Below are 26,961 nucleotides of genomic sequence, written 5' to 3'. Positions count from 1 at the left end.
TACATTTTCAACATAAAAGTGTGGGTCAATTATTATTCAACCCCTAGGTTTAATATTTTGTGGAATAACCCTTGTTGGCAATTACAGCTAATAATCGTCTTTTATAAGACCTGATCAGGCCGGCACAGGTCTATGGAGTTATCTTGGCCCACTCCTCCATGCAGATCTTCTCCAAGTTATCTAGGTTCTTTGGGTGTCTCATGTGGACTTTAATCTTGAGCTCCTTCCACAAGTTTTCAATTGGGTTAAGGTCAGGAGACTGACTAGGCCACTGCAACACCTTGATTTTTTCCCTCTTGAACCAGGCCTTGGTTTTCTTGGCTGTGTGCTTTGGGTCGTTGTCTTGTTGGAAGATGAAATGACAACCCATCTTAAGATCCTTGATGGAGGAGCGGAGGTTCTTGGCCAAAATCTCCAGGTAGGCCGTGCTATCCATCTTCCCATGGATGCGGACCAGATGGCCAGGCCCCTTGGCTGAGAAACAGCCCCACAGCATGATGCTGCCACCACCATGCTTGACTGTAGGGATGGTATTCTTGGGGTCGTATGCAGTGCCATCCAGTCTCCAAACGTCACGTGTGTGGTTGGCACCAAAGATCTCGATCTTGGTCTCATCAGACCAGAGAACCTTGAACCAGTCTGTCTCAGAGTCCTGCAAGTGATCATGAGCAAGCTGTAGACGAGCCTTGACATGACGCTTTGAAAGTAAAGGTACCTTACGGGCTCGTCTGGAACGGAGACCATTGCGGTGGAGTACGTTACTTATGGTATTGACTGAAACCAATGTCCCCACTGCCATGAGATCTTCCCGGAGCTCCTTCCTTGTTGTCCTTGGGTTAGCCTTGACTCTTCGGACAAGCCTGGCCTCGGCACGGGTGGAAACTTTCAAAGGCTGTCCAGGCCGTGGAAGGCTAACAGTAGTTCCATAAGCCTTCCACTTCCGGATGATGCTCCCAACAGTGGAGACAGGTAGGCCCAACTCCTTGGAAAGGGTTTTGTACCCCTTGCCAGCCTTGTGACCCTCCACGATCTTGTCTCTGATGGCCTTGGAATGCTCCTTTGTCTTTCCCATGTTGACCAAGTATGAGTGCTGTTCACAAGTTTGGGGAGGGTCTTAATTAGTCAGAAAAGGCTGGAAAAAGAGATAATTAATCCAAACATGTGAAGCTCATTGTTCTTTGTGCCTGAAATACTTCTTAATACTTTAGGGGAACCAAACAGAATTCTGGTGGTTTGAGGGGTTGAATAATAAATGACCCTCTGAATAAACTTTTCACAATTTAAAAAGAAAAAAAGAAATAACATTCTTTTTTGGTGCAGTGCATTTCACACTTCCAGGCTGATCTACAGTCCAAATGTCACAATGCCAAGTTAACTCCGAATGTGTAAACCTGCTAAATCTGCAGGGGGTTGAATACTACTTGTAGGCACTGTATATATAGATGTTGTTGTCTGTAGTTACCAAGTGTTTGTGTAAGGGCTGTACATGTTCTGGGTGTTGTCTGGGTGTGGCGGGGGGTGAGAGCGGTGTTTTGTGTGTTGCGTTATTTGTGGAGCGCTGTGTGTCTGTATCGTTGTGTGTGTGTGTTGCGCGGTTTGTGTGGGTGTGGGGTGTGTGTATGTTTTGGGGGGAGGTATGTTTTGTGCAATGTGTGTGTTGTGCGGTATGTGCGTATATTTGTGTGTGCTGCGGTGTTTGGGTGTTGTGTGTGTGTGCGGCGTTGTGTGGGTGTCTGTGTAGGGCAGTGTTTGTGGTTCCCAGTGTGTGTGTGTGTGTGTGTGTGTTTTGGGGGGAGGTGTGCACTCCCAATCGTGCTCCATCCCCCATGCTGCGCACTCCCCATCGTGCTCCATCCCCCATGCTGTGCATTCCCATCGTGCTCCATCCCCCATGCTGCGCACTCCCCATCGTGCTCCATCCCCCATGCTGCGCACTCCCCATCGTGCTCCATCCCCCATGCTGCACACTCCCCATCGTGCTCCATCCCCCATGCTGCGCACTCCCCATCGCACACATCTGATCGCATACACTCACACACACACCCCACTTCTCCCTGTGCCCACCGGTGGGCGGTCCCAGCAGCTGTGCTGCACGCCGTGCTCCTCTGCCGACACTCACAGATCCGATCGCATACACACACACACACACACACACACACATCAGAACACACACACACATCAGAACACACACACACATCAGAACACACACACACATCAGAACACACACAAACATCAGAACACACACACACATCAGAACACACACACACATCAGAACACACAGACACACATCCGATCGCATACACTCACACAGACACACTGAAGATATCGCACATACGCGCTCACACAATCACAACATCCGGAGATACCACATGCTTCCGGCCATGTGATCCTCCGGCAGGTCCTGGAAGGTCACTGCACAGTATCGCCGCCGAGAAGCAAGCGATATCACGGGATGTTGTGAGTATGTGGATGCGATCTGATGTGTGTGTGTGTCCTTGTGTGTGTGTGTGTGTGTGTGTGTGTGTTCCGCCGCTGCAGGACCTTGATGCGCTCACCTCGGGGCGAGAGGCCATTCCGTGCGGGGGGGAGGAGCCGAGGCGAGCGGCCAATCTGTGAGGCCGAGCGGTCAATCCGTGCGGGGGGCGGGGCCATGGCGAGCCCAGCGGCCAATCCGCTGTTTGTCACCGTAAGGACACAATTTTGGAGCAAGACAGACAGACAGACAGAATAAGGCAATTATATATATATATATATATATATATATATATATAATATATATATATATATATATATATATATATATGCACCCAAGTGCTACAAAAATGGTGCTGGGTGCTACATGAAGGTCATAGTCTCTGATGAGGGCCACGGATTACTGCAGCTTTGAGAACCTTCGCTGCCCCCACAGTGTTTACTTCAGATTTGGCTCCTTGTAAAGGAGAGGTAGCGATGCAGGGGAGAAATCTGATGGCACGCACATCTCCAAGATGTCCTATAAGACACCGCGCCATGAAGAACTCGCTGTAATAAACGGGAATAGTGAATCACAGAATATAAAGGGGGCCAGACGTCCAGCCAGAATACTTCCAATAACGAAATATGCTGCTCCTGTATCCGCTCTATGGTTATACAGACATATGAGCACAGGCCACAGAGGTTGCACGCTGTCCGCTGCTGAGGCCACTGATTGACTGCAGCTGCTGCAAGAAGTCCCCACTGGACAGTCCTTTTAAGAGAACATCAAAAAGTTATTTTCTTTTTACATTCACACTATATGGCTGCAAAATAGTGACATTGATAAGGAGACCACATCACTGAATGAAACTGTTATTTGTTTAGGTGCCAGTGAAAGCATTGGCAAACACATGTTAGAAGCATGCAGCCAGAACCTAGAGATGGCGGTGACTATGTTCCTGGACGGCGGAGGGATCGCAGAGGAGCCCAGCACCAGTTCTGCAGGAGCGTCTACAGCTCGTCCTGCTGGAGAGTAAGTCCCCAATATTCTTTTCAGTAGGGGAGAGGCTTTTACCTTGGTCCTATAAATTTGTCTGCCTGAAGGGTGTGTGCACAACCACGTATTACAGAGAAAGCTGCTCCAGATCTGGGTCCATTATGACCCAATTACACTGACTGGTGTATATACTGGCAACTGCTCATCTTATTTTAGAGTAGCGGTAACCTCAATTCGAAAAGTGTGAAGTACACGTATATAGAAATAAGTAAAATGTTGAGTTTTAGTGTAATCTTCATAATTAACACCCCCCCCCCTTTCCAGTGAATGAGAAGCAATGCTCCACAGCAGAAATCTGGGGAGAATGTTTAAAGGGAATCTGTCACCAGGTTTTTGCTCCCCATCTAAAAGCAGCCTAATGTAGAGATAGAGACCCTGATCCCAGCGATCTGTCACTTACTGAGCTGTTTGCTGCCATTTTGGTTTTCAATCATTTTTATTGTATTTTAAGTTTGAACAAATAAAACAGAATTTAATTAATATTTGCTGCTATTTTTTTTTTATAAAATGAATGTTTTCTCTGCTGCAGATCCAGCAGTTAAACATAACTCATGAATATGCTGGACTACCCAATTTGTCCTGTAATGATAATCTACTGCTGGTTAATTCAAAGCTACACTAAGCAGCCTAGTAAGTGACATATTGCTGTAATCAGGATCTCTGCCCCAACGTTATGCTGCTCTCAGATTAAGTGGCAAAAACCTGGTGACAGATTCCCTTTAACATTAGGTGCCAGCAATGAATTGTAGAACCCTTCCAGGTTCTTTAGAGGGAAAGGATGGCAGGAAACTGCCCCGGTTGATTGATATGGATGATGCACTTCCCTGCCTCTGTCTATACTGAATTAATTACTTTGATACCTTTTTGCTTTGTTGTTGTTCTTTTTTTTTTTTTTTTTTTTTAATCACCTTTTGAAGTTTTCTGCTAATGAGATCTTGGTGTACAGGAGCAGAACTGTATGCTGGGTCTTCTCCTCCCTGTCTTTGATTCCCAGACCCATCACCTGCCTGCGGTGTGTGAATGACAGGTCACTGCTGAGATATCACAGAGGAGGCAGGTGCGGCAGGGGCCGAAGATCACAGATGGGGAGGAGAAGACCCAGTGTACAATCTGCCCCTGTGCACCGAAAACCTCAAATGGTGATTCCAGAAGAACAAAGTGAATTTTTTTCAACAAAGCTCTGTGTCATCCGTATTACACCTCCATTTTATATTACAAAATCGTGCTGACAGGTTCTGTTTAAATAGACAGGATGGGTCTTTAGTCCGAGCTGTACTGATTGTTACGGCATACACTGGCTGCTGATGGCACGGGCCCAGCCTCCCACAAGGTACACTTACACCCCTGTGCGGACAGGGGTTTATGACTTGCCTTACCACTGCTAGGTGATACTCGCTGATATGGAATGATCATTGGAAGCTGTTCCTGAGTTGTGTATTTGTGGTGCTCACTGCCCTGTACAGTGTTCTTGTCTTATTCCTCTGTATTGATACGTGATTATCTTTTGATCCAGAGATGATGTTCGAGCCCCTATACCACAGAAGCAAGAAATCCTTGTGGAGCCAGAAATCTTTGGCGGTAAGAGGTTTGGGTGTCTCCTGTTACCCGGGAGGTGTCCCTCGGGGCGGTCACAGATGTGTGTACTGATGAGAGCAGCTCGGCGCAGGCTTTGTCACATCCCATTCCACTATGTGATCATACAGTGGCATATACAGTCACCCTTAGGGGTACTTTGCACGCTGCGACATGGCTAGCGATCTCGTTAGCGATGTGAAATGCTAGATCGCAAGTGCGATCTTTCGAGATCGCACATAGGTCATTTTACGCATGTGCGATCTCGAAAGATCGCACTTGGGATCTAGCAGTTCACATCGCTAACGAGATCGCTAGCCATGTCGCAGCGTGCAAAGTACCCCTTAGTCTTCCATGTTAGAAAGTAAAATAAATTCTAAAGTTAGTTTGTTAATTTTTGCTCCTTCACTGAGGTTTTTCTAATAAATTACCGTAAATTGATTTCAGCAGGGGAGAGTGCAAACCTTTGCTTTGGGAAATAATTTCTTCCCATCTGTTCCTTTTTGGGAGGGAAGAAAGGGCCTTGAATATAGTTATGAGTGACGTATTTTTGTATACCGTATTTTTCGGATTATAAGACACACTTTTCCTCCCAAAAATTTGGGAGGAAAATGAGGGGTGCGACTTAAAATACGAATATAGCTTACCGGGGGAGGTGGGGCTGTCTGTGCGTCGGCCGGGTGCCTGTGGCTGCGTGTGGTCAGCCGGCTCCCACTCTGTCCTGGAGGCCGGCTGCCTCTCTGTGCGGGTGGGCGACCTGCTGGCTGCCACTCTGTGCGGGCGGGTGGCTGTGCGGTGAGTGTCCCAGTGCGTCCGCGGTCCCGATTCAAATGATGGCGCCGGGAGTCAGCGCGTGCGCAGATGGAGCCCTTAGATGAGAGCTACATCTGCCATGCGCCACTCCATGCGCCATCAGTTGAACTGGGACCGCAGACAGACTGAAACACTCACCGCACTGGCCTGCTCCACTACTGTCCCGCTGCCACTGACCGCCGCCTCTGCTGCCGCCACTGACCGCTGCCGCCACTGTCCGCTGCTGCTGCCGCCACTGTCCGCTGCTGCCACTGTCCGCTGCTGCTGCTGCCACTGTCCGCTGCTGCTGCTGCTGCCACTTTCCGCTGTTGCTGCCGCCGCTGTTGCTGCCGCCGCTGTTGCTGCCGCCGCTGTTGCTGCCGCCGCCCACTGTCCGCCGCCTCTGCTGCTGCCGCCGCCACTGTCCGCCGCCTCTACTGCTGCCGCCGCCACTGTCCGTTGCCTCTGCTGCTGCTTCCGCCGCCTCTGTCCGCCGCCTCTGCTGCCGCCGCCACTGTCCGCCGCCGCCACTGTCCGCTGCCTCTGCTGCCGCCGCCGCCGCCACTGTCCGCCGCCTCTGCTGCCGCCGCCGCCACTGTCCGCTGCCTCTGCTGCCGCCGCCACTGTCCGCCGCCTCTGCTGCCGCTGCCGCCACTGTCCGCCGCCTCTGCTGCCGCCACTGTCCGCCGCCTCTGCTGCCGCCACTGTCCGCCGCCTCTGCTGCCGCCACTGTCCGCCGCCTCTGCTGCCGCCACTGTCCGCCGCCTCTGCTGCCGCCACTGTCCGCCGCCTCTGCTGCCGCCACTGTCCGCCGCCTCTGCTGCCGCCACTGTCCGCCGCCTCTGCTGCCGCCACTGTCCGCCGCCTCTGCTGCCGCCACTGTCCGCCGCCTCTGCTGCCGCCACTGTCCGCCGCCTCTGCTGCCGCCACTGTCCGCCGCCTCTGCTGCCGCCACTGTCCGCCGCCTCTGCTGCCGCCACTGTCCGCCGCCTCTGCTGCCGCCACTGTCCGCCGCCTCTGCTGCCGCCACTGTCCGCCGCCTCTGCTGCCGCCACTGTCCGCCGCCTCTGCTGCCGCCACTGTCCGCCGCCTCTGCTGCCGCCACTGTCCGCCGCCTCTGCTGCCGCCACTGTCCGCCGCCTCTGCTGCCGCCACTGTCCGCCGCCTCTGCTGCCGCCACTGTCCGCCGCCACTGTCCGCCGCCTCTGCTGCCGCCACTGTCCGCCGCCTCTGCTGCCGCCACTGTCCGCCGCCTCTGCTGCCGCCACTGTCCGCCGCCTCTGCTGCCGCCACTGTCCGCCGCCTCTGCTGCCGCCACTGTCCGCCGCCTCTGCTGCCGCCGCCGCCACTGTCTGCCGCCTCTGCCGCCGCCACTGTCCGCCGCCTCTGCTGCCGCCGCCGCCACTGTCTGCCGCCTCTGCTGCTGCCGCCGCCACTGTCTGCCGCCACTGTGATGCTCGCTGTGGGCGCTGTGAAGCAGGCAACATCCAAAACCTGTCGGCGCTGTGGGCTGCAAAGAAATGGCGCCCAGAGTCGGCACATGCACAGATGAAGCTCTTGGCTTAATGACAAGCCGAGATCTCATCTGCGCACGCGCCACCTCCGAGCACCATTTTCCCTAAGTCTACCTCAGGGAGATCAATGGGCCGGAGGCGGCACCTGTGCAGATGAGAGATTGAGCCGAGAGCTCCATCTGCGTACGCACAGACTCCGGGTACCATTATTTGAAGCCTGCATTGCCGATATTTTCAGAATGGCAGCCCCCTGCCTCACCGCTCGCAGCACAGCTCACAGAACAGCGCCCGTGGCCCGCAGCATCTCCTCTGACCCCTCTCCACCTCCCCCAGTAATGTACATTCGAATTAAAAGATGCACCCCTCATTTTCCTCCCAAATTCTTGGGAGGAAAAGTGCGTTTTTTATAATCGGAAAAATACAATATACTGCTTTGAGGAGAGTCAAAGTTATGGCTTTTGGAAGATTAATCTAATTGAAGGAGGGCACTACTAAAGAAAAGGGATTTTGAAAGATAAGGGGGCATGCACATCAAATGGGATCACCTTAAAAAATATCTTTATTGTTTTCCAACAGGCTAAAAACAATTATACATATAAAAGGCTCACACCAGAGGCCAGATCTTGATTGGGGTAATCAGCTTATTGTGACATGATACAATCTGTTTGTCTTGGAAAACCTCAGATTCTGTTATAGGGGTGCTTCTCACACATAGTGAGATCGCTATTGAGATCGCTGCTGAGTCACGGTTTTTGTGACGTACCAGTGACGTCATTAGCGATCTCGCTCTGTGTGACACTGAGCAGCGATCTGGCCCCTGCTGTGAGATCACTGCTCGTTACACACAGTGCTGGTTCATTTTTTGGTCTTTGCTCTCCTGCTGTGAAGCACACATCGCTGTGTGTGACAGCAAGAGAGCAACGATCTGAATGTGCAGGGAGCCGGCGTCTGGCAGCCTCCAGTAAGCTGTAACCAAGGTAAATATCGGGTAACCAAGGAAGCCCTTTCTTTGGTTACCCGATATTTCTTCAGCGCTCTATTGGGAGACCCAGACGATTGGGGTATAGCTACTGCCCTCCGGAGGCCACACAAAGCACTACACTAAAAAGTGCAAGGCCCCTCCCCTTCTGGCTATACCCCCCCCGTGATATCACGGGTTCTCCAGTTTTAGCTTTGTGTGCGAAGGAGGTCAGACATCCATGCATAGCTCCACAGATTTTAGTCAGCAGCAGCTGCTGACTATGTCGGATGGAAGAAAAGAGGGCCCATACTAGGGCCCCCAGCATGCTCCCTTCTCACCCCACTTTTGTCGGGTGTTTGTTAAGGTTGAGGTACCCATTGCGGGTACAGAGGCCGGAGCCCACATGCTGTTTTCCTTCCCCATCCCCATGAGGGGCTCTGGGTGAAGTGGGATCTTACCGGTCTCCAGGCACAGAGACCGAGCTCCATCCACAGACCCAAAAGAACCTGCTGGATATGGAGCTGAGTATCGTCAGGGACAGGGCCCTGCTACATCAAGGTACTCTGTGTTCCCATGCACATCGCGCCCACACACACCAGCATTGCTGGGAGTGTTAGTGCGCCGGGGACAACAGCGCGGAGCGCTGGTGCTATTATTCACTGCAGCTTTGCTGAGTGAATTTATGTATTGAAAACGGCCGCGCCGGCCGCTGCTGGTTGTTTTTTACATTGTGGCGCGGCTGGGACTTGTGGTGCGCCGGGGGACTTCGGCGTCGGCCGTGCACATAGGACGGCCGCGCTTATTACTAGAGTCCCCGGCTTTGCGGCCTAGTTTTCGTTTCGTTCCCGCCCCAGCCCTGCCAGTCAGAGGAGGGGCGGGACGCTGTACAGTAGCTCAGCGCAGGGAGCTGGAGTCTGCTTTGCATTCTCCAGCCCCCTCTCACTGAACACAGTGAGACGCCGGGTTCCCGCTCTTGGCTGGGGCTCGCCCACGGCCCGCCCCTCTGCACAGGACGGGGAAGAGAAGCCGGCAGCCATTATGGTTTCCACTCTGGGAGAACGGAACCAGTCACAGGTTTTTTGGGCGACCTCGCACCCGCTCTTGTGCGGGCGGTAAGCAACTGACACCACTAATGCTGAAGTGGGCTTTTGGGCTGTGTGCTGATATGCTATGCACTGTACTGTACTGTCGCTATTCTGGGCAACAGCAGCAAATAAGCAATGCTGCTGAGGCACAAGCTTTCAATGCTTCTTCGTTTGCATGTGCTGCAGTGTTTACTGTCAGATTGGGCAACAGCAGCAGTAGAGCAATTTGTGCTAAGGCACAAGCTTTCAATGCTGCTTCGCTTGCATGTGCTGCACGGTTTATTGTTATGATATACATTCACTGTATGTCGCTATTCTTGGCTAATGCGCCCAGATAAACAGACAAAAGCAGCAGTAGAGCAATGGTGCTACGGCACAAGTTTTCAATGCTGCTTGACTTGCATTGGCTGCAGTGTTTACTGTCATGCTTGTATGCTATACATTCACTGTATGTCGCTATCCTTGGCTAATGTTCCTGGATAAATAGACAACAGCAGCAGAAAGGCTAGGGTGCTAACGCGCAAGCTTTCAATGCTGCTTGGATTGCATGGGCTGCAGTGTTTACTGTCATGCTGTATGCTATACATTCACTGTATGTCGCTATCCTTGTCTCATGCTCCTAGATAAATAGACAACAGCAGCAGAAGAGCAAATGTGCCAAGCCACAAGTTTTCAATGCTGCGTGTACTACATGTGCTGAAGTGTTTATTTGTACTTCATGCTTGTATGACTATTCACTGTACGGTCGCTATCCTCGGCTAGGCTCTTAGATAGCTAGACAACAACAGCAGAAAAAGACAAGTTGCCAATGCACGGGCTTTCTATGCTGCTTGTACTGCATGTCATACGGTTTCAGGACCCCCAGTGCGTGCAATTGCTCAACCGGGGTCTCTGCTATATGTGGCCAAAGGAACCACCTGTGATCTCTGTCCAGAGACAGGGACGAAGTTGCAGTTTTTCCGCTGATATATTGTCTGTGACTATGACTGACATCTTACAGACTTTGCACCCCAAGCAGACCGTGGGCAATATGGTTGCAATGACCCTGGCCGCCCTGATCTGGAGCATCTCAAGGCGCCAGAGTGATTCCAGGCATCCCAGAGAGCAGGCATCCGACACGGTCGACAGTCCCAGATGGCCTAAGCGGGCTCGCTGGCATTAGCCCTCGACTACATCACTGGACAAGGTCCCAGCTGGAGTACTCTCTGTACGATGAGGCAGACGTAGCTGTTCAGGACTCTGTTCCTGAGACCGCTCTCAATCCGGATACACCGGATGGTGACGCTATAGTGAATAATCTTATTGCGTCCATCAACGAAAGGTTGGGTATTTCTCCCTCAACTCCTCCAGTGGAGGGGTCAGCTTCACAGCAAGAGAAATCTCTATATATTGAGTACTTGTTTAGCACTCTGACTCCAGAGACGCAGTCCAGAAACGACACGCTTATCACGATAAGCGTTTCTCCGACCGTATTAATGAGACACGTGTCGCTCCCCCTGACGTGGTCAAGCGCTAGACCCAGTATCCAAATGTGGATCCCCCAATCTCCATGCTTGCAGCTAGATCTATAGTTGTAGTGGTGGATAGGACTTCACTTCAAAAGGCCATTGACAGGGAGATTGGCCTCTGGTTGCAATCTGTCTATGAAGCTATCGGCAGGTCGGCTGCTCCGGCAGTCGCAGCCGTGATGGCACTCCAAGCTATTTCAGCTAGTATTGCGCAGAGGGTCGCTGTCACAGGTACTCTCGGTCCCAGCAGCGTCTTTAACTCGCAATGTCGGCATGGCGAATCATGCTGTTATTGCTGTCCGAGACTCTACGAGCCGGACGTCAGTGGCATCCGCCAACTCCGTGTTTTTACGCAGAGGCTAGTAGTTGAGAGATTGGAACAGAGGCTGCTTCCAACGAAGTGCTTAACCAGGTTGCCTTTATCTAGTGATAGTCTGTTGGTAAGGGTTGAATGAAATCATTCAACTATCCAAGACGACTCTAAAAACCCAGAAGGGCATAGATTCCTAGCGGGCTCAATTCACGCCCGGGGAAGGCAGCCGGAGGATCCGCTACCAAAGCGTTTTCCTCATAATTTTCAGCCCTCTCACTCCGCAACCGCGGGGGGGCAGACTCCCCCGCTTTAGCGGCATTTACCTACCGCAGGTTGAGGGCCTGTGAGTGAGAGTCAGTTTGTTTTCAAACTACCGCACCGACCGAGCCGAGGCTCTTCTGCAGGCGGAAAGAGCGGTAATCCCTGTTCCTCTTCAGGAACCAGATACGCATTTTGCCCCGACCTGGTCGTGGTGCCAAAATAGGACGGCTCCTTCCGTCCCGTTCTGGACTTTATACTGCTTAACGAGCACGTGAAAACCAGGCGGTTCCGGATGGCATCACTCCGCTCCGTCATTGCCTCTCTGTCTCAAGGAGTTTTCCTAGCTTCAATAGACATCAGGATGCTTATCTATACGTGCCGATTGCTCCGAGGCACCGGCGTTGGCTACGATTCGTTATTAAAGACGAGAATATTTCGTTTCGTAGCCATACCCTTTGGCTGGCGACAGCCCCACGGGTGTTCACCAAGTTCGTGGCAGCAGAGGGAGCAGTCCCGCGCTCTCACGGTCACTCTGTGATCCTTTACTTGGGCAATCTACTGGTCAAGGCACTCTCCTTTACAAGCATGCCAACACAACCTGAACATGGCGCTGGACCCTTCCCAGAGTTTCGGGTGGGTCTTCAACTTGTCAAGGTTGAACCCAATCGCTGGCATCTCCTGGAGAGTTTTCACACTCTCTCAGCGATAGTGAAGCTTCCGCTGGACAAACAGCGTTCACTACAGACGAGGGGACAGTCTCTCCTTCAAGGAGGCGCCTCATCCAGAGGCGAGTTTTAGCTTTTCCAGACGGTCAAAGACCATCTTCAGAGGAGTCCACTCTTCAACTCAGTGGTCTGGAGCTCTGGGCAGTGTATCTTGCACTGCAAGCCTTCCTGCAGTGGCTGGAATGCAAATAGATCCGAATTCAGTCGGACTATCCACAGCGGTGGCATACACCAACCACCAAGGCGGACTACGCAGTCGACAAGACTCCCAAGAGGTCCGGCGGATTCTGCTATGGGTAGAAGACAGAGCATACACCATATCAGCTGTTCACATCCCGGGCGTACGACACTAGGAAGCAGACTTCCTCAGTCGCCAGGGCGTGGACGCAGGGGAATGGGCTCTGCACCCGTTTGTTTGCAAGAATTCTGTAGACGCAGGATGAAGACGGACGTCGACGTCATGGCTTCTCGGCAACAACAAGGTCCCGATTTTCATGACGCGGTCTTACGATCAAAGAGCTCTGGCGACAGGCGCCTTGGCTCAGGATTGGTCACAGTTCCAGCTACCGATTGCTGCCACACCATCCTCGTCGCCCCAGACTGGCCGGGGAGGTCGTGGTACCGTGATCTGTGGCATCTCACCGTCGGTCGACCGTGAGCACGACGTCATTGCCACCATGAGATGGGCTAGCCAGCCGCGGTCTGCCAAGATCTACCACAACTCGTGGAAGATATTCTTATCTTAGTGTTCTGCTCAGGGAGGGTCTCCCTGGCCATCGGCATTGCCTACTTTGCCTTCCCTCCTGCAATCTGGTTGGGAAAGAGGTTGGTCGCTCGGCTCCCTTTAAGGGCAAGTCTCGGCACTATCCGTGTTCTTTTCAGAAGCGTCTAGCACGTCTTCCTAAGGTGCGCACGTTACTACAGGGGGTTTGTCATATTGTGCCCCCGTACAAGCGGCCGTTAGATCCATGGGATCTGAACAGGGTACTAGTTGCTCTCCAGAAGCCGCATTTCGAGCCTCTGAGGGAAGTTTCCCTTTCGCGCCTGTCACAGAAAGTGGCCTTTCTGGTTGCGATCACGTCGCTTCGGCGAGTGTCTAAGCTGGCGGCTATGTCATTCAAGGCTCCCTTCCTAGTGTTCCACCAGGACAAGGTAGTGCTGCGCCCTATTCAGGAGTTTCTCCCTAAGGTTGTATCCGCGTTTCTTCTTAATCGGGATATACCCTTTCCTTCCTTTTGTTCTCATCCGGTTCTCCGGTATGAAAAGGATTTACAGTTGTTAGTTCTGGTGAGAGCGCTCAGAATCTACATTTCCCGCACGGCGCCCATGCGCCGCTCTGATGCATTTTTTGTCCTTGTCGCTGGTACGCGCAAGGGGTTGCAGGTTTCTAAAGCCACCATGGCTCGATGGATCAAAGAACCAATTCTTGAAGACTACCATTCTGCGGGGCTTCCGGTTCCTTCAGGGCTGAAGGTCCATTCTACCAGAGCCGTAGGTGCGTTTTGGGCATTACAACACCAGGCTACGGCTCAACAGGTGTGCCAGGCAGCTACCTGGTCGAGCCTGCACATTTTTTCACCAAACATTATCAGGTGCATACCTATGCTTCGGCGGACGCCAGCCTAGGTAGAAGAGCCCTGCAGGTGGCAGTGGCTTCCCCATAGGGGAGGGCTGTCTTGCAGCTCTAACATGAGGTATTTCTTTACCCACCCAGGGACAGCTTTTGGACGTCCCAATCGTCTGGGTCTCCCAATAGAGCGCTGAAGAAGAAGGGAATTTTGTTACTTACCGTAAATTCCTTTTCTTCTAGCTCTTATTGGGAGACCCAGCACCCGCCCTGTTGTCCTTCGGGATTTTTTTGTTGTTTGCGGGTACACATGTTGTTCATGTTGAACGGTTTTTCAGTTCTCCGATGTTACTCGGAGTTAATTTGTTTAAACCAGTTATTGGCTTTCCTCCTTCTTGCTTTGGCACTAAAACTGGAGAACCCGTGATATCACGGGGGGGTATAGCCAGAAGGGGAGGGGCCTTGCACTTTTTAGTGTAGTGCTTTGTGTGGCCTCCGGAGGGCAGTAGCTATACCCCAATCGTCTGGGTCTCCCAATAAGAGCTAGAAGAAAAGGAATTTACGGTAAGTAACAAAATTCCCTTCTTACCTTAGTTACTAGCGTTCGCCGCTCTCACGCTGCCAGTGCCGGCTCCCTGCACATGTAGCCGGAGTACACATCGGGTAATTAACCCGATGTATACTCTGGCTAGGAGTGCAGGGAGCCAGCGCTAAGCGGTGTGCGCTGGTAACCAAGGTAAATATCGGGTAACAAGCGCTTGGTTACCTGATGTTTACTGTGGTTACCAGTGTCCGCAGCATCGCTTCCACGTCGCTGCTGGCTGGGGGCTGGTCGCTGGTGAGATCTGTCTGATTGACAGCTCACCAGCGACCATGTAGCGACGCAGCAGCGATCCTGACCAGGTCAGATCGCTGGTGGGATCGCTGCTGTGTCGCTAAAGTGTGACGGTACCCATAGCCACTAAGGGGAAATAACTTACTATGGATTTATGAAGGGGTTTAAATAGTTGGTACTCTTGGAAGAAGGTGACAATTAAATGAAAGCACCAAAATGAAAAATCGCCCCTTCAGGAAGGGGATGATCACTTTCTTTTATTATCAGAGTACAAAACAATTAATTTATTTGTTTATATCTACTATAGCCCCAAAAAGGCGAAGACCAGCCCGGTCAATATTTGACGGCTTCCGCGATTTCCAGACAGAAACTAGTAAGTATCTGTGTGATAGTCCAAGACATGTTAGAGATCAGTGCCATAGTGTGCACATTATCTAAATGACTCCCTCAGAGGGATAGATCTGGTAATATGAGTAGAAAGCTGAATTCCGTGCTGCCTTGCCGTCTGGTCAAAAAGACTGACGGCACTCACCAAACTGAAAAGTGTGAACAGGTACATAGCTGAACATTACATAAAATACAAAAAAAAAAAAGATAGTTTGCACTCTGAAATGCCAAAGCACGAAAACTATGAATGCATGAATACAGACCTGCATCACTGCTAAGGGAAATCTAAGAAAATGAGATATTTACCATATAGAAACGGCCATTTGTATATCTGCCCAGTTGCCACGTCACGGCATATCTCGTAACTGGGTACCTACAAAATGTTGAAGCCTCTCTCTGGGTTAAAAAAACATGCCGTGACGTGGCAACTGCTGGGCAGATATACAAATGGCCGTTTCTATATGGTAAATATCTCATTTTTCTTAGATTTCTCTTAGGAGTAATTCAGGTCTGTATTCACGGATTCATAGTTGTCGTGCTTTGGCATTTCAGAGTGCAAACTATCTTTTTTTTGCCTTGCCGTCTGGTGGCAGATCTGCTGAATAAAGCTTCTATACTATGACGGCTGAAGGACTCAGGCCCCTTTTATACATGGTAATGGGGAATTTGTGCACATACAGAAATATTTGTTGTTGTTATTATTACCCTCCCTTCTCCTCGCCTCCCTTTACTGCCTCGCCTTCCTTTACTGCCTCGCCTCCCTTTACTGCCTCGCCTCCCTTTACTGCCTCGCCTCCCTTTACTGCCTCGCCTCCCTTTACTGCCTCGCCTCCCTTTACTGCCTCGCCTCCCTTTACTGCCTCGCCTCCCTTTACTGCCTCGCCTCCCTTTACTGCCTCGCCTCCCTTTACTGCCTCGCCTCCCTTTACTGCCTCGCCTCCCTTTACTGCCTCGCCTCCCTTTACTGCCTCGCCTCCCTTTACTGCCTCGCCTCCCTTTACTGCCTCGCCTCCCTTTACTGCCTCGCCTCCCTTTACTGACTCGCCTCCCTTTACTGACTCGCCTCCCTTTACTGACTCGCCTCCCTTTACTGACTCGCCTCCCTTTACTGACTCGCCTCCCTTTACTGACTCGCCTCCCTTTACTGACTCGCCTCCCTTTACTGACTCGCCTCCCTTTACTGACTCGCCTCCCTTTACTGACTCGCCTCCCTTTACTGACTCGCCTCCCTTTACTGACTCGCCTCCCTTTACTGACTCGCCTCCCTTTACTGACTCGCCTCCCTTTACTGACTCGCCTCCCTTTACTGACTCGCCTCCCTTTACTGACTCGCCTCCCTTTACTGACTCGCCTCCCTTTACTGACTCGCCTCCCTTTACTGACTCGCCTCCCTTTACTGACTCGCCTCCCTTTACTGACTCGCCTCCCTTTACTGACTCGCCTCCCTTTACTGACTCGCCTCCCTTTACTGACTCGCCTCCCTTTACTGACTCGCCTCCCTTTACTGACTCGCCTCCCTTTACTGACTCGCCTCCCTTTACTGACTCGCCTCCCTTTACTGACTCGCCTCCCTTTACTGACTCGCCTCCCTTTACTGACTCGCCTCCCTTTACTGACTCGCCTCCCTTTACTGACTCGCCTCCCTTTACTGACTCGCCTCCCTTTACTGACTCGCCTCCCTTTACTGACTCGCCTCCCTTTACTGACTCGCCTCCCTTTACTGACTCGCCTCCCTTTACTGACTCGCCTCCCTTTACTGACTCGCCTCCCTTTACTGACTCGCCTCCCTTTACTGACTCGCCTCCCTTTACTGACTCGCCTCCCTTTACTGACTCGCCTCCCTTTACTGACTCGCCTCCCTTTACTGACTCGCCTCCCTTTACTGACTCGCCTCCCTTTACTGACTCGCCTCCCTTTACTGACTCGCCTCCCTTTACTGACTCGCCTCCCTTTACTGACTCGCCTCCCTTTACTGACTCGCCTCCCTTTACTGACTCGCCTCCCTTCACTGACTCGCCTCCCCTCCCCCCTCTTCACCCTATAATCTCAGCATTTTGACGTTTGGTTCTATGGTGGCCATGTAGCATGTTATATTATGTAAACTGGCTGCTTTCATCAGAACCAGACACGTTAGCTGAATTCTCTGAGGGACTTGAATCTAAAGGGTACAGTTTCTCCTTGTGGAGTGTGACATGTCAGTGTGAGGAGACTTGAGCGTCTTGCAATCCTCCTCTGGGAAATTTACATATGCAGCTTGCCTCTTCAGAGAGGAAGAGAACTTTGAACTCTAGCTCCACCTTTTGGAAGTAGCAATCCTTAAAGTCAATATCTACCCCTTAACCAGCCTTGCTATATGACGTAGGATAAAAGCCAAACCAAAATCTCAATTTGCAGACACCGTGTTTCAGGGCTTAAATGTCCACCAGGGGGCGTCAAGACAAATGTGTCAGTAATGTCTGGACACGGGGGCATTTTATTTATTCTTGGGACTATAGAACAGGAGAAGGACTTGGGTATTCTCATTACAAATAAGCTGAGCAGCAGCACTCAATGTCAGGCAGCAGCTGCTAAAGCAAACAAGATTTTAGGGTGTATAAAAAGAGAGATTAGATCCCGTGATCCCAACGTATTGTTACCCCTCTATAAATCACTTGTAAGGCCACATCTGGAATATGGGAATCCAGTTTTGGGCTCCACATTTTAAAAAGGACATTCAGAAGTTAGTCAGTTCAAAGGCGGCAACTAGATTATTACAAGGAATGGAAGGCCTCCCATATGATGACAGGTTGAAAAAGTTAGATATGTTTAGCTTAGAAAAAAGACGTCTCAGAGGAGATCTCATTTATATGCATAAATACATGTGTGGTCAATATAAAGGACTGGCACATGACTTATTTCTTCCAAAGACAATACTAAGGACCAGGGGGCACTCACTGCGAATGGAAGAAAAGCGATTCCGACAGCTAAATAGGAAAGGGTTCTTTACAGTTAGAGCAGTCAGATTGTGGAATGCCCTACCACAAAAGGTAGTAATGGCTGATACTATAACAGCTTTTAAAAAAGGGCTGGATGATTTCCTCACTACACACAACATTGTTGGTTATAAATTACTTAGTGACCAAATGTAGAACTGGTGGAGGAAGGATGAACTAGATGGACCTAGGTCTATTTTCAACCTATGTAACTATGTAAATGTATTTGTTTTACGTGATCTACCAGAAAAACCCTTTCAATGAAATCCTACCTAAATCTTGTTTCCTCGCTCTTTCTGGGTCTCCACAGTCCGACAAGAACAGGAGTTGCGGAACGGAGGAGCAGTTGATAAGAAATTAACTACGTTGGCCGATCTTTTTCGACCACCCATAGACCTCATGCATAAAGGCAGTTTTGAGACGGTAAGAGTTTTCTAATATAGCGTTTGGGTGTGCGGTCACTGATTGTATTATCTGCCTCATTTCAGATGACAGACTTTTTTTCATTATTTTATTGACTATTCTTGCAATTTGATAAGCCTCTAGTCTACCAGTGCGTATATTATAATACCCGGTGTGTTTGGTTCTAATAAAACTAAACTGAAACAGGAGATGGTTACTTTTGTGAAGCTTTGTCCGTTTAATGTGCTAGGCTGTGTTCACATTGCGTTGGAGCCTATGTTGGTGCGTTACATTCGGAGGATCTCACTATGTAACCCTCAAGGCTGCAACATAGTCCACTGTTAAAAGGAATCTGTCACCCTTAATTGTCGATTTGAATAACTTATACAGTCACAAAGGAGACCTGGCTGTTATAGAAATCATACCTGCAGTTTAGATTTTATACCTTTTTCTTTATCGTTCCTTATGGGAGACCCAAACCATGGCGTGTATAGCTTCTGCCTCCGGAGGACACACAAAGTACTACACTCAAACGTGTAGCTCCTCCCTCCGGGCTATATACACCCCCTGGATGACAATCTACCCAGTTCAATGCTTTGTGTTTTCAGGAGGTACACACACTTGCATTCTCTGATATTTTTTTCATTTTTATTTTGATTTTCAAGATTTGGAAGAAAAGCGGGTCCAGTCTGGACTCCCGGCATGTCCCTTCACACCCCACTCTGTCGGCGGTGCTGTTAAGGTTGACTTTACAAGGCTGGAGCCTTCACATGCCGTGCTCCTTCACATCCTCTGAGAGGCTCTGGTTTGAAGTGGGAGCCGTCACGGTCCTCTCTGCTTGCAGGAGACCGGTCTCCATCCGCAGCCCTGTCTGGTTCCTGCTGGAAGGAGCGTTCACCCCCCCTCAGGGACTGGCCCTGCGTCTCAAAAAGCTAAGTATTGAGACGTTTTTCAGGGGTCCCGGGTACTTTTATTAGGGGGACAGTATGTGTTTTATCGTTACTGTAAATTCCGGCCAGTTCTGGGGGTTTCCCCTGAGAACCGCGCCGAAGGTGCCTGCTCGTCGGCCGCATTTTAAAATCTAGGCCCCGGCTTCAGTTTGGGCCTAGTTTCGGTTTCGGCTTCTCTGCATGTCATGCATACAGGAGGCATAGCGTGGCGCCGCCCACCGCTCGGCCAGCAGAGGGGAGGGCACTCCTCTCTGGGGAGATGTTCCCTCCCCTGTATCTCTCCCTGCATCTCTCCCTGGCCCTTCGTTTTCCCGCTCTTGGCCTAATACCCGCCCCCCTCCTCCTTCAGAGCCATTTTCTCAGCGTTCTTACACTGGACGGCGCTGGATGCTGCAGCTGCTGCTGTTTAGAAGGGCTGACGCTTCACTTGGGCTTTGAGCTGTGGAATCCGGAGGGCACACAGAGAGCGGTCTGGTAAGCCACAACCTCTGGTTGTGGGCTTTTTATTACACTCTCAGGACATTCTACAGGAGTGTTTTCTTGCTGCAGAGCTTCCACCTCAGCAGCATGTTTGTCACCCGGAGCAAGGCTGCAAATATGTACGCTATATGCACTGCATGTAAGCTCATTCTGCCAGAGCCAAGCACATACCCACATTGTGATGCCTGTGCTAATATGATTGTGTCTCAGCCTGGAGCCTCCTCAGGGGTCCCTCCGGCTGCTCCGGCCCCGGTGGCTGAACCCCCGGCTTGGGTAGCATCCTTTTCACAAGCTATTTCCCAGTCTTTTGCCGACTCCATGGGGCAGCTGTCCCGGACACTGCTGACCATGCATCAGCCCCCTTCTCAGGGTGCTTCTGCTGCTCCTAGCTCTGCAGAGCTCTCAGAGCATGTCCTAGGACCCCGTCCCCCTAAACGGAGACGCAGGGACCCTTCTCCTTCCTCTTCCCACGGCTCTGATTCACGTGCCGAGGTACAGGGCGAGGAGGATTCGTTTACTGTGGGCTCAGACGCTACCTCTATGTACCCCATTGACTTGTCTGAGGGTGATGCGGATGTCAGTGACTTGATTGCGTCCATTAACTCCGTACTGAACCTCAACCCACCAGAGTCAGAGGAACAAGCCTCTCTGGTAGAGATGCACCAGTTTACCTCACCTAAGAAAGCTAGGAGTATGTTTTTTAACCACTGCAGCTTTCAGACCACTGTTACCAAGCCCAGGGCCTGTCCTGACAAACGTTTTCCGAAGCGTAGTTCAGATGACCGTTTTCCTTTTCCACCAGAGGTGGTTAAGGAATGGGCCCAGTCCCCAAAGGTAGACCCTCCGGTGTCCAGAATCTCAGCCCGCACAGTCGTAGCTGTGGCTGATGGCACTTCTCTTAAGGATCCCACTGACCGCCAGGTTGACCTTTTGGCCAAGTCTGTATATGAGGCGGCAGGAGCCTCGTTCTCCCCGTCTTTTGCGGCAGTGTGGGCTCTTAAGGCAGTCTCTGCCTCTCTGGAGGAGATACATTCCCTTACCAGGGACTCTATTCCTGAGATGGATGCCTTAACTTCTCAAGCTTCGGCTTTTGCATCCTACGCCATGTCTGCCATCCTGGAGGCTTCTCACCGCACGGCGGTGGCCTCCGCTAACTCCCTCGCGATCCGCAGGATCTTGTGGCTTCGAGAGTGGAAAGCAGACGCTTCCTCTAAGAAGTACCTTGCGAGTCTCCCTTTTGCTGGGTCCCGGCTGTTTGGGGAACAGCTGGATGACATAATTAAGGAAGCTACTGGCGGGAAGAGCACTTCCTTGCCACAAACTAAAGCCAGGAAACCTGTCCAGGGCAGGATCCAATCGAGGTTTCGTTCCTTTCGTTCCTCTAACTGGTCATCCTCTAAGCCCTCGACCTCGTCCACTACCACAGCCAAGGATCGTAAATCAAACTGGCGCGCAAAGCCGCGTCCTCAAAAGACCGGAGGAGCCGCTGCCACTAAGGCAGCCTCCTCTTGACTATCTGGCTGCGCCAGCAACGTCCTTGGTCTGTGGCAGGCTCTCCCACTTTGGCGACGTGTGGTTGCAACACGTCGCCGATCAGTGGGTGCGGGATATCATCTCCCACGGCTACAGGATAGAATTTTCTTCCAGCCCGCCAAACAGATTTTTTCTGTCCACACCCCCCTGCTCCAAAGCCGCCGCCTTCTCTCAGGCCGTGGCATCCCTGCAGGCCAACGGGGTAATTGTTCCGGTTCCCGCCCGGGAACGGTTCAGCGGTTTCTACTCAAACCTCTTTCTAGTCCCCAAGAAGGACGGTTCCTTCCGGCCCATCCTGGATCTCAAGCTCCTCAACAAGCATGTTCAGGTGCGGCACTTTCGCATGGAATCTCTGAGATCGGTCATTGCCTCAATGACCCAAGGAGATTTTCTGGCATCCATCGACATCAGAGATGCCTATCTGCATGTGCCTATTGCGGTCTCACACCAGCGTTGGCTACGCTTTGCAATCGGAGAGGAAGATTTCCAATTCGTGGCTCTCTCCTTCGGCTTAGCCACGGCCCCTCGAGTGTTCACCAAGGTCATGGCAGCAGTGGTTGCGGTCCTGCACCTCCAGGGGTTGGCAGTGATTCCTTACCTGGACGACCTTCTAGTCAAGGCCTCATCCAGTGTAGACTGCCAGCGGAGTGTCTCTCTCACTCTCGCCACGCTAGTTCAGTTCGGGTGGCTTGTCAACCTGCCCAAGTCCACTCTGACCCCGACCCAGGTACTTATGTACCTAGGGATGCAATTCGAGACTCTGCCGGCACTTGTCAAGTTGCCCTTAGTCAAACAGCAGTCCCTTCGTCTGGCGGTACGCTCCCTGCTGAGGCACCGCCGTCATTCCATCAGACACCTCATGCAGGTGCTGGGTCAGATGGTGGCGTCAATAGAAGTGGTTCCCATTGCCCAGTTCCATCTGCGTCCCCTGCAGCTGGACATTCTCCGCTGTTGGGACAAGCGGATCTCTTCCTTGCACAGGCTGGTGGCTCTGTCATCACAGGCCAGGAGCTCCCTTCAGTGGTGGCTTCGGCCCCTCTCTCTGTCACAGGGACGCTCCTTCCTGACTCCATCCTGGGTGATCCTCACCACGGATGCCAGCCTCTCCGGTTGGGGAGCAGTATTTCTCAATCACCGAGCACAGGGCACTTGGACTCCGTCCGAATCAGCCCTCTCGATCAATGTGCTGGAGATCAGAGCTGTGTTTCTAGCTCTCCTAGCCTTTCACCACCTGTTGGCGGGCAGGCACATTCGGGTTCAGTCGGACAACGCGACAGCGGTTGCCTACATCAATCACCAGGGGGGGACTCACAGCCGTCTGACGATGTTGGAGGTTCAACGAATCCTCCAGTGGACGGAGGACTCCAAGTCCACCATATCTGCAGTCCACATCCCAGGCGTGGAAAACTGGGAGGCCGATTATCTCAGCCGTCAAACCGTGGACAGCGGCGAGTGGGCCCTGCATCCGTCAGTGTTCAGATCAATCTGCCGCAAGTGGGGCACTCCGGAAGTGGATCTAATGGCATCCCGGCACAACAACAAGGTTCCGGTTTACGTGGCTCGCTCCCACGATCCTCAAGCCTTCGCAGCAGACGCACTGGTTCAAGATTGGTCTCAGTTCCGTCTGGCCTATGTGTTTCCCCCTCTAGCGCTCTTGCCCAGGGTTCTGCGCAAGATCAGAATGGAGGGCCGTCGAGTCATACTCATTGCTCCGGACTGGCCCAGGCGAGCTTGGTACCCAGACCTGCTCCGTCTGTCCGTAGAGGTGCCGTGGCATCTCCCGGACCGCCCAGACCTTCTTTCTCAAGGTCCGTTCTTCCGCCAGACTTCTGCGGCTCTCAGATTGACGGCGTGGCTCTTGAGTCCTGGATCCTGACGGCTTCAGGCATTCCCTCTGAGGTCATCTCCACCATGACTCAGGCTCGGAAGTCTTCCTCGGCCAAGATTTACCACAGGACTTGGAGGATTTTCCTGTCCTGGTGTCGCTCTTCCGACCACGCTCCTTGGCCGTTCTCCTTGCCGACCATCCTGTCTTTTCTACAGTCCGGTCTACAGCTAGGTCTGTCCCTCAATTCCCTCAAGGGACAGGTGTCGGCTTTGTCGGTTTTGTTCCAGCGGCGTATCGCCCGACTGGCTCAGGTGCGCACCTTCATGCAGGACGCATCTCACATCATTCCTCCTTACCGGCGGCCCTTGGATCCCTGGGACCTTAATCTGGTCCTCACGGCCTTACAGAAACCCCCCTTTGAGCCTCTCAGGGAGGTTCCTTTGTTTAGACTTTCACAGAAAGTTGTTTTTCTAGTAGCCATAACTTCTCTCAGGAGAGTTTCTGATTTGGCTGCGCTCTCTTCGGAATCTCCCTTTTTGGTGTTTCACCAGGACAAGGTGGTTCTTCGTCCGACTCCGGACTTTCTCCCTAAGGTGGTGTCTCCTTTCCACCTTAACCAGGACATTTCATTGCCTTCTCTATGTCCGGCCCCTGTGCATCGTTTTGAGAAGGCGTTGCACTCCTTAGATTTGGTGCGGGCGCTCCGAATCTATGTGTCACGCACCGCCGTTTTTAGGCGGTGCACATCACTTTTTGTGCTAACCACTGGTCAGCGCAAGGGTCTCGCTGCTTCTAAACCGACCCTAGCTCGTTGGATCAGGTCGGCTATCACCGATGCCTACCAGTGTTCTCAGGTGCCTCCTCCGCCAGGGATTAAGGCGCACTCGACCAGAGCTGTCGGTGCCTCCTGGGCTTTCAGGCACCAGGCTACGGCTCAGCAGGTGTGTCAGGCTGCCACGTGGTCCAGTCTGCACACTTTTTCGAAGCACTACCAAGTGCATGCTCATGCTTCGGCAGATGCGAGTTTGGGCAGACGCATTCTTCAGGCGGCTGTCGCCCATTTGTGAAGTTATGTTTTGCCTACTTCTCAGTTTGGTTTATTTCCCACCCATGGACTGCTTTGGAACATCCCATGGTTTGGGTCTCCCATAAGGAACGATAAAGAAAAAGAGAATTTTGTTTACTTACCGTAAATTCTTTTTCTTATAGTTCCGACATGGGAGACCCAGCACCCTCCCTGTTGCCTGTTGGCAGTTTTTTGTTCCGTGTGTTTCACCGGCTGTTGTTAGTAGACAGAGTTCTGGTCTTGCCGAGTTTTACTCTATCTCTACTTATGGGTGGATGTCCTCCTTCAGCTTTTGCACTGAACTGGGTAGATTGTCATCCAGGGGGTGTATATAGCCCGGAGGGAGGAGCTACACGTTTGAGTGTAGTACTTTGTGTGTCCTCCGGAGGCAGAAGCTATACACCCCATGGTTTGGGTCTCCCATGTCGGAACTATAAGAAAAAGAATTTACGGTAAGTAAACAATTCTCTTTTTTAGGTTTTTTTAAAAAACGTTTTTTTCTTGCTTCATTGGGGACACAGGAGACCATGCATGGGTGTATGCTGTCGCCACTAGGAGGTGGCCATTATGCAAAAAATGGTTAATATACACTCACCAACTTGTACGGAAATAATCAGTTGAAGCTTAGTGTCCGTAAGAAGCAGACACGGGGCTGCACTAAACCTTGTTTCCACCATAGGTTTGTATTTGTTATGTGTTATGAATAATTTCCCTTTATTTTTCAGATCCAGCTTGTAATTGGACAACAGAGTGCAGTTGTGTGACGGTCATCCCACCTAAGAAACCAAGAGTATGGGGTTGTGTCACTACTGTTGTCTCTTGAGTCTGTCTGGCAGGTTCCTTCTTTCTCCCTCCCTCTACAACATATCATGAGTTTGGTGCATGCGCACAGAGGGACCACCATTTCCTTGCATGCTCGTCTCCCAGAACCTGACGTGCAGGGAGGGAAGATGAAACCAGCCAGCACCTTTCAGTCACCTGACAGAAATCGTGCTGGACACTTGAAGATTGTCTTCCTCAGATTTCTGCCAATATGGATTACGGGTCCTTCAGGACAGGCACCTTCTTTGGGCGATATGGCTTTCCCTTCATAATTCTAGTGGGAATAGCCTCCTAATATGTCCTGCACTCCCGCCGATTCCCCCGCCCCCTTTTTTTTTTTTTTTTTTGTCCTAACCGTGCCATGCCTGCTGCCTTGGTCCCCTCCTGCAGCCCAGCTCACCAAATTTAGTCCCCGGCTTCATTGTGGCCTGCGGTGGGACACGCCCCCTGCTTTCCATCCAATCACTTTTGCCAACTCTCCTGGGTTCCCTGTCCAGTGGATAGCCTGATCATAGCCATTTCCTCAAACGCTCAATGTAAAGGATGAGGAACTGACTCAATACAGTCAGTCCGTGCCCTTCAAAAAGTTGAAAAGGCCTTAGTGAGTGGTTTGTCTACCACGAAGAATTCAACTGACTTTTTCCAAAGGAATGGAAACATCCAGCAAAATGCTTCCAAAGACTTAAACACTTGGAGGATCTGTACCCTTTCACACCTGATCTTCTCCAAAGATGGGCAGAGTTCCCCTCATTAGATCCCCTGACTCTCCACTAACGCTATCCTACCTCTCTCATGGGACCTCACTCAAGGAACCCTCAGACAGACACTCTAATGAAATCTGCTTTAGAGGCAACAGGATCTGCCCTCTGCTCAGTCTTCGCCTCAATTTGGGCATCAAAGGCGATTTCCAACTTGGCTAAGCTCCTTCTCTGGGCATGCTGTCTGGTGCACTCGCCTCCAAACTGGCAGACCTCTCGGACAAGATGGTCCATGCAGGAAAATACCTCCTAACAGTTTGTTGAGGTCTTGCAGCAGGAAACCTTGCCATGATCTGCAGAGTCTTATGGCTGAAGGCATGGAACACAGACTTGGCATCCAAGTCTGCGATATGCCAAAAATAAAGAAGACCCTGCTTCAAGCTGGTTTCTTCCTGGCGCCCTCGTGGGGACCAGTACAAGATTTCTAGATCTAGCAGATTTTCTTCTGCATAATGGGACACCCTCACCCTCTGACTGGATGCTCATCTTGTCCTGTTCCAGGATGTGTGGCTTGGTCAGTGGCGTAGCAAAGGGGGGGCGGAGGGGGCGGTCCGCCCCGGGCGGCACGTGTCAGGGGGGCGGCATTTTGGCCATTCGCCTTCAGTTCTGCTGCCCCCGAGTTCCGGGGACCGGAGTCCTCAGCAGAAAACTGTGGCTGCTGTCTCTTTAAGGCACGCATACCACAGTGCCCTGCTGGATTGAGCTTCATCTGTGGGCGGAGCTACCACCCGGCGTCCTGCTCTGTCCCAGAGAGATAGTGCCAGCCAGCAACCCCCAGCAGAGCGCTGGCCTCCGGCGCTGTGTGGGCCCCCTCTCATCCGTGTCCGAGCAGTAAGTGCTACCCTCCTCCCCCCCTCGACCTGTATACTCCCTCCCAGCGACCCGGTTTATGGGCCCCAGTGAGCTGCATGGGCTTTCCCCACCTCGGTAGCTGCGTGTTCGGGCCCCCAGGAGCCGTGTGTGTTGGTGTAGGCTCAGCTCTGCTATATCTGCCCTGTGCTTGGTGTAGGCTCAGCTCTGCTACATCTGCCCTGTACTTGGTGTGGGCACAGCTCTGCTACATCTGCCCTGTGCTTGGTGCGGGCACAGCTCTGCTACATCTGCCCTGTGCTTGGTGCG

General features: G+C 51.9%; 1 protein-coding gene across 1 annotated transcript in view; it reads left to right on the top strand.

The window, feature by feature from the left end:
* UBXN7 (UBX domain protein 7) overlaps nt 1-26,961 on the top strand; it is a 67,736-nt gene that overhangs the window by 9,084 nt on the left and 31,691 nt on the right. Inside the window, exons 2-5 of the mRNA XM_075340960.1 lie at nt 3,340-3,487; nt 5,025-5,089; nt 14,952-15,017; nt 18,314-18,426. Coding sequence (XP_075197075.1) covers nt 3,340-3,487; nt 5,025-5,089; nt 14,952-15,017; nt 18,314-18,426 — 392 coding nt within the window. The remainder of the gene's footprint in view (nt 1-3,339; nt 3,488-5,024; nt 5,090-14,951; nt 15,018-18,313; nt 18,427-26,961) is intronic.

This window comes from Anomaloglossus baeobatrachus, chromosome 3 (genome assembly GCF_048569485.1).
Source record: "Anomaloglossus baeobatrachus isolate aAnoBae1 chromosome 3, aAnoBae1.hap1, whole genome shotgun sequence".
Lineage (NCBI taxonomy): Eukaryota > Metazoa > Chordata > Amphibia > Anura > Aromobatidae > Anomaloglossus > Anomaloglossus baeobatrachus.
Note: the sequence above shows the minus strand (reverse complement) of the source record. Positions and strands in the feature narration are given on the sequence as shown.